This window comes from Equus asinus, chromosome 3, assembly GCF_041296235.1.
Source record: "Equus asinus isolate D_3611 breed Donkey chromosome 3, EquAss-T2T_v2, whole genome shotgun sequence".
NCBI classification, from domain to species: domain Eukaryota; kingdom Metazoa; phylum Chordata; class Mammalia; order Perissodactyla; family Equidae; genus Equus; species Equus asinus.
Genome location: NC_091792.1, coordinates 129286979 through 129294664, shown reverse-complemented (window position 1 = coordinate 129294664; position 7686 = coordinate 129286979). Strand labels below are relative to the sequence as shown.

Here is a 7686-nt window from a genome sequence, read left to right as displayed (position 1 = left end):
TAACTTGCCACCATTTGAAAATCAAATGGATGGTGACCAGTAATTCAAATGGAGAAGAGATAATGATGAGCAAATTGGGGAGTGTGAAGGTAATGAATTTGGTGTTAGATGCTTTCTTTCAGCACTTTGAAATTGTCATTCCATTGTCTTCTGGTTTCTGACCAGAAGTTGACCACCTTCATATAGTTGTTGTCCTGTGTGTAATGTGTTATTGTTCTCTGGCTGCTTCCAAAATTTTCCCTTTGCTTTTACTTTTTGGCAATCTGACACTGATAGGCCTAGGTATGACTTTCTTTGTACTTATATTGCCTGGGGTTCACTGAACTTCTTGGATTTGTTGACATTTTTCATCAACTTTGGTAAATTTTTGGTCATTATTTCTTCAATTATTTTTCTGTCCCATTCTCACTGTCTTCTCCCTGTAGGACGCCAGTTACATATATGTCTAATATTGCCCCACATGTCTCTGAGGATCTATTGATTTTTCATCAATCTTTTTTTCCTCTTCTTCAAATTGGATCATTTCTATTGCTTGTTCTTCAGGTTCACTGACTCTTACTTCTGCCATCTTCCATCTGCTGTTAAGGCTCTGGTGAATTTTGTTGTTATTGCTTTGCTTTTCAGTTCTAGAATTTGCGTTTGCTTCTTTTTATAGTTTCCATTTCTTTCTTTCTTTTTTTTTTTTTTTGTGGAAGATTAGCCCTGAGCTAACATCGGCTGCCAATCTTCCACTTTTTTTGCTGAGGAAGACTGGCCCTGAGCTAACATCTGTGCCCATCTTCCTCTACTTTATATGTTGGACGCCTGTCACAGCATGGCTTGACAAGCAGTGCATAGGTCCACACCCAGGATCTGAACTGGTGAACCCCAGGCCACTGAAGAGGAATGTGTGAACTTAACTGCTGTGCCACTGGGCCGGCCCCTATACTTTCCATCTCTATGCTGAGATTGTCTATCTATTCCCTACCTATTTACTCATTAAGATATTTTCCTTTATTTTGAACATGTTTGCCTTCAATTCTTTGGCTGTCTTTATAACAGCTTCCTTAATGTCTTTGTCTACTAAACTCAATATGCGAGTAACCTTAGGGTCAACTTGTACTTTCTGCATTTGTTTGCCTTTTTTTTTTTTTTGCATGTCTAGTGATTTTTTATTGTAATACTAGAGGCTACGGGTGATACATTGCAGAAATTCTGGGTTCTAGATTTTGTTATCTTCCTCTGGAGAGTTCTGATTTTTGTTCTAATAGTTCAATTATTGTCTGGCCACTTTGAACTTGTATAGGGTTATTCTTTTGCTTTGTTAGGGCAGATATTTGGAAAGTCCAAGATACCTTCCCAAGCCCCTCTAAGTTGGTGTGCTCAACTTTTAAATTCTGTTTCCCTGTGGATCACGTCATGGCTCGTCTTTAGGCTTTGATGGGCTAGTCCAGTGTGGTTCCTCCTCCAGTGAAGTGCTTCTCAAACTTTAGTATGTATCAGAATCATGTGGAGAGCTTGTTAGAACACAAATTTCTGGGCTTCTTCCCCTGAGTTTCTGATCCAGTAGGTCTGGTGAGGGACCCTAGAATTTGCATTTTCAACAGTATGTCTAACAAATTTCCAGGTGATACTGACGCTGCTGGTCTAAAGAAAGCTATTTGAAAAATATTTTTCTAGAACAGTCCTTACTTTTAAAATGTGATCTTTCTGGTGCCCCAGTTGGATGCCTGAGATTTTATTAACAAAGTGTTAATGTGGTTTTCCACTCAGGCTGAGCCAAAACTCCCAATGAGCCCCGCCACTGCTTGAATTCTAATATTACTGAGTGGCTTTCAACACAGAAACTGGTATCAGGTAATCTTTGGATAGTCTTACCTTACACATGTGCAACCCAGCTCTCAGCCAAATACCCACAGGAGACTCCTACCAGGTTGGAGCTGTCCCTCTACAAAGCTCCTTCCTCTCCAGTGCCCTACCTTGCAGATTCCAGCTGCTCAGCTGCCCCAAACTCCAGTCTCTGCTTGCTTATTAGCTCAGTTGGTCCTCCAGCTCACTGCTTCCTGGTCAGGAAATTGCCCTCAGATAAAGAGCCAGAGTGATTCTGGGGCTCACCTCTTGAGCTTCTCTTCTCTTAGGGGCCACACACTTGTGCTGCCTGAAATAGTCGACTCATATATTTTGCCCAGTTTAGTGATTTTTTTTAAATGGTGGATGGGTAGTCTGGTACCAATTTCTACTCTGTCATAGCCAGGGGTGGAAGTCCTGGCTTTAAATCTTTTGAATTTAAGGAGCCTTGGACTATCCAGATAGAGATATCTACAATGAGAAGTTAGCCTAGAGATAAAGGTTTGCAAGGGATCAGTGTGTACATAGTAATTGAGACCAAGGTTATACCTAGGAGGTTATATGAAATGAGAAAAGCAGAGGATCATAGATGGAATCTTAAGGGAACTGCCAATTTTTCATGGATGTGTGAAACAAGAGGGTTGGCAAAAGAGGCACAGAAGGAGTGGTCTAACAGGTGGGAGAAGAGCCACTGTCCTAGAAATCAATGGAGAAGAGTTTTTAAAAGATATTTTGAATTCTTACTCTGGCTCTCTCCTGTGCTAAGAGATTTACACAATTTTTTTTTTAAAATTTTCAAACAACTTACTAAGATAGTACTATTATCAATTTTATTTTATAGATGAAGAAACTGACCAGTTAATCAACTAGCTCAAGGTCATCCAGCTGGCAAATGGCAGAGCCAGGACTCGAATCCAGGCATTCTGGCTCCAGTACTCAAAAACTGCACAATAATCTGCGTCACTCCAAAATAGGAAAGGATGACAAATGTTGCAGGGCCGTCCAGGAAGCTGAGGATTGAAAAGCGCCTACTGGATTAGGCACTACGGCCACTGTGAACTCAGCAAGAACTCGCTGCAGTCAACAGTAGGTGCTAATGAACTGCTCAACATTATCAGTGCCTAGGCTCAGCTCTTTTGCGCCAGCAGAGTGCCATAAGCACGGCCCCTCCCAGCCCCTGCTTACATTGTCCTCCTCCTCCCACTCCTGCTCCAGACTTGTGTCAGAAAGAGGAGACTCACTCCCTAACTGTAGTCGGGAAAGACAAGACCTACGGCTCCAGCTTCCCAAGGGGGTGAAGAGATGTGTGGGGTGCCTCTTCATAACTCAGCAATTGCACCCAGGCACAGATTTACACACATTTGGAGCTCAACTCAATATCTATGTCCAGCTTAGTCTCAGCAAATCTTCAAGCATTCACAGCTGTCTTCAGGTGCGCAGGGGATTACTGCGGAGAGATGTTGATCGGCTGTTCTCCATGTCTCCTGTGGGCAGAACAAAAGGAAAGAGGCTTAAATGTCAGCAAGGGATTTAAATGTAAGTGAGAACTCTGTGAGGCAGGGAGGTCCTGTGTACACAAGCAAGAGTTTCCAGCCTTTTTGTCTTATTTAGCCCTAAATATCCCCTTTGCCATCGTACTACCTCTTTTTGTTTATTAAAACAAAAAATACAAAAACAACAATAACAGCAAATGCTTATATAGTTCTTACTTTGTGCCAGACACTGTTATTAAGTTTTCTACTCCTATTTACTCATTCAATACTCACAACACGATGAGATAAATACTATTACCATCCCCATTTTACAGATAAGGAAACTGAGACACAAAGTGTGTGAATAACTTGCTAAAGGTCACACAACCAACAAGTGGCAGAGCCAACGTTTGAAGCCTCGTGCCGAAGTCCATCCTTTTAACTACTACCCTATATTGCACTAGAACAGAATTCAAGATAAGGCAAAGCATGGAGAGATGCTACCAAATTGGCAGGGAGGCTGTAGTAGGTTGTTACAAAATGGCCCTAAATGAACCATGCCTCCCTGAATTCATGCCCCTGTGTAGTCCTCTTCCACAGTGAATCTGTGCCACCATAATAACTCACTTGATAATAAAATATGATGGAAGCAATTTTCTGGAACTTCAAGCCCAAGGCTTAAGAGGTCTGCAGCTTCTGCTTTCTCTCTCAGAACCCAGCTGCCCTGTAAAGAAGACAAGGCTGTCCAGCTGTTGAGAGAGGCCACATGTAGAGAGAAGCCTTGGAGGTTGAGAGGCCATGGGGAGAACAGAAGCACTTCAGCTAAGAGCCAGGACCAAAGTGGTAAATAGAGCCATCTGAACCGTCCCAGGAGACACCACATAGGACAAAGATGAGCTGAACCTGCGGAGTCCTGTCCCAAATCTGGACTCTGAAAGGGTTGTAGTTTTAAGTCACTAAGTGTTTCTTTTTCATTGTGGTGAAATATATATAACATGAAATTTACCATTTTAGCTATTTTTAAGTGTACAACTCTGTGGCATTAAGTACATTCACAGTGTACAACCATCATTACCATCCATCTCCAGAACTTTTTCATCATCTCAACAATATCCCCCCATTCCTCTCTCTTCCCAGGCCCCTGGTAACCACTGTTCTACTTTTTGTCTCTGTGAATTTAAGTCAATAAGTTTTAAGGTGGTCTGTTAGGTACCAATATATAACTTTATATAGATACTGATAGGTTTAATAATCTGCTTTTAGAACATATTAATGTTCGTTTAGTTTATTAAATACCAGAGAGTTGTAGAAGCATCAGCAAGCCTCCCAGAGCTTTGGTTTGCTTTGTCGTTTGTACATTTAATTCTAATGTGTCATGGCCGACAGTGTTATAGGTAAAATTATAATTATACCTAACATTTACTTTACAGTTGAGAGACCAGTTTCTCATTTAATATACCATTTGCCTTTCACAATAGCCTGGTGAGGTAGAATTAGTTTCTTCATTTCATAGATCAGGGGACTGAGGATCAAAGGGTTTAAGAGACTTGCTCAAAGTCATAGCATAGAGTAGAACAGACTGATCTGCAATCATTTATTGATAACTCCTATTTGGGAAGGGAGATGGAGAAGGGACCCAAAGACAACTCAGCAGCTTGAAAGAGGAGACACAGGGGCCGGCCCAGTGGTGCAGCGGTTAAGTTGGCACATTCCGCTTCGGTGGCCTGGGGTCCACTGGTTCAGATCCCAGCTGTGGACATGGCACCCCTTGGCAAGCCATGCTGTGGTAGGTGTCCCACATATAAAGTACAGGAAGATGGGGATGGATGTTAGCTCAGGGCCAGTCCTCCTCAGCAAAAAGAGGAGGATTGGCAGATGCTAGCTCAGGGCTGATCTTCCTCAAAAAAATAAAAAATAAAAAATAAAAAATAAAAGAAAGAGGAGACACAAGCCAGGTCCTCAAAGAACATCTGCTCTCCTAGGGCACACCCATGGATATGCCCACAGTAAAGTCCTTTAATCATGCTGAGTACCAACCAAGATGGCTCCCAATGAAATGTTTTATATGGTATGGCTGGGTCCCACATTAAGAAACAAATATGCTTGGCTGTATTTTGGGCATCAGTAGCATGAGGAGGTAAGCCAGGTACATCCTCATTGAGTAAGGCCACAGAATCACATCTCATTCATAAAAGTGACATAAAATCAATTCAGTGGGTCAGAAACTATATATTTTTTCAAATAATATACAGCAGAATTCATTGAAATAGTAAAAGTGAGTGTTTTTCTATGGAATTTATTTCAGTTATATATGTATACACATTCTTGCATCTTCATAGTCATGTTATTTGGGATTTGGGTCACAATAGGAAATGCACTTCTTACTGTGGTGAAAGCATTTGAAAACCACTGCCCTACCCCACTTCTCTCCTGGCCATAGCTTTCCGCAAAATGCAGAAGTATTCTGCAATCTCTGGGGAAGCACAGCCTGTCCACATGCACTGGCCTTGTGCAAACAGTAGAAAAAAGACAGATTTTATTTTAGCACAAGGACAATACTTCAGAGGCCAAGATGGAATGACTGAAATGTTGCATATAAAATTTTGCCCGTGTGCCCAAGATGATTTTGTGACACAGAGACATGGTGACACAATGCTGAAAGCACTGGGTTAGATATAGAGAAACCGAGGTTCCAGTCTCTACTCTCCATCAAACTCCACCGAGGTTCATATGTCTATAATCATGAAACTTACATCACTTTACTCTCATGAATTAAACAATAAACTGTACTCATTTATGTTCAAGGTATGACAGCAAAGTCACGGCATCTCAATCACATATAAAATTTTGTCCCTATAATTAAGACATGTACATAAGAAGGTAGATGGAATTCCTTGCGAATTAAAAGCACATGATCATGGTGATTCTTTACCCTAAGCTGAGGAAACATGAACTCCTTTATGGCAATCCTGGAGCCTATGCAGAGGGAGGGGAACTGGGCCAGTGACCACTGGCAGCTCCTAGACATTAAGAAAGGCTCGATGGCAGAAGAGAAGGAGGCTGACATTGCCATTTTCATCTAAGGGGGAAAAAAGTTGTAAAGCCTCAGCAATCACAGCTCTGCTCCTGCCAATATCAGCAGGGAGACAGGTGCAGAGAACTCTTCCAGCCTTAGACGTGGCCCAAGAAATCCCAGAAGCCTGTGCTTGTTGACATGCTGGGCTGAATCTGGAGCATTTCCAGGTGTACGCAAATGGGTCTGTGAGTAACATGGGAACTTAGCAGCTTTGTTTGCAACTTAAGAGTAGAAATGGTTTTTCATCAAACAGAAAACATCCTTGTCTATTTGAATTTCAAACAAAGTAATGCTGTTCGGGAACTGATATAAGCAAATTCATTTTCATTGGGGGAATCCACATCTTTGTTCAATTTAGGGAGAGTAAAAAGGAATTGTTTGAATTGCTTCATTTATATTTTCTCATGGTATAGGGAAATGTATGTGATTTGATGACTAATTTTTTTCGTGGAAACTTTTTTTAGACCATATTCAAACAAGATGCCATTTAATGGACTTGAATAGAGTCTAACTCTCTGGATATGCTAAAAAAACACAGAAGGGCACAATTGAAGGAAAAGTAACAAAAAATTTATTAGAGGGCAATGAATTATATTATTAGATCAGTGACTCCTTCCCTCCCCCCAAATGAACCCCAAGCCCTGCTTATCTCAGTGAACCAAAGGAAATTTAATCTAAGCCTCTACTATATATTCAGTACATTCTGGCTGACATTTTAAACCCTGTTAGAAATTTGGTTGGCTCCCAAGCACATGCAATACTAGAATGGAGAAATAGGATAGATAACTATCTCATTTTCCTTTCTCTCCCAGACATTGACAATGATTCTTTGTAAAATGTCTCAGGACACTGAAGGAAGCTATTGACAAATATTTTGCAGAAATTCGTCAAGAGCTGATTATTGTGATTTATATAATGTGGATATTACATTTCCCATGCTTCATGTGTTGCAAGATTAAAATATGCAAGGAAGACAATGGGATCTATAAGCTGCCAAATATATGAACAACCAGGAATCAAGGTGCATGTTTGAAGAGTGGTGTTTTCAGCTCCCGAGAGACAAAATGATGACCTCAGGTGACACAGGCAGAACCACAAGATACACACTGATCCCCTCCCAACGAGAGCAAACATTAACCAGCAAAATGGGAGAAACCTATAACTCCATCTAGTTGCTCAGAAATCCTTGCAAATGTGCCAATTTGAGCAGGATGTGCCATGATAGAGTTCTACGCTATGCAGATAGGAATAGCACAGACACTTGAAATTCACAGATAAACGAAAGCCCTTATGTCAGCAATTTAGTTTTAC

General features: G+C 41.1%; 1 protein-coding gene across 1 annotated transcript in view; it reads right to left on the bottom strand.

Moving 5' to 3' along the window:
• Positions 1–688: 688 nt before the first annotated feature.
• LOC106841282 (collagen alpha-2(I) chain-like) overlaps positions 689–7686 on the bottom strand; it is a 39751-nt gene continuing 32753 nt past the window's right edge. Inside the window, exon 2 of the mRNA XM_014857185.3 lies at positions 689–3311. Within this exon, the coding sequence (XP_014712671.3) occupies positions 3225–3311 (87 nt within the window). The 3' untranslated portion in view covers positions 689–3224. The remainder of the gene's footprint in view (positions 3312–7686) is intronic.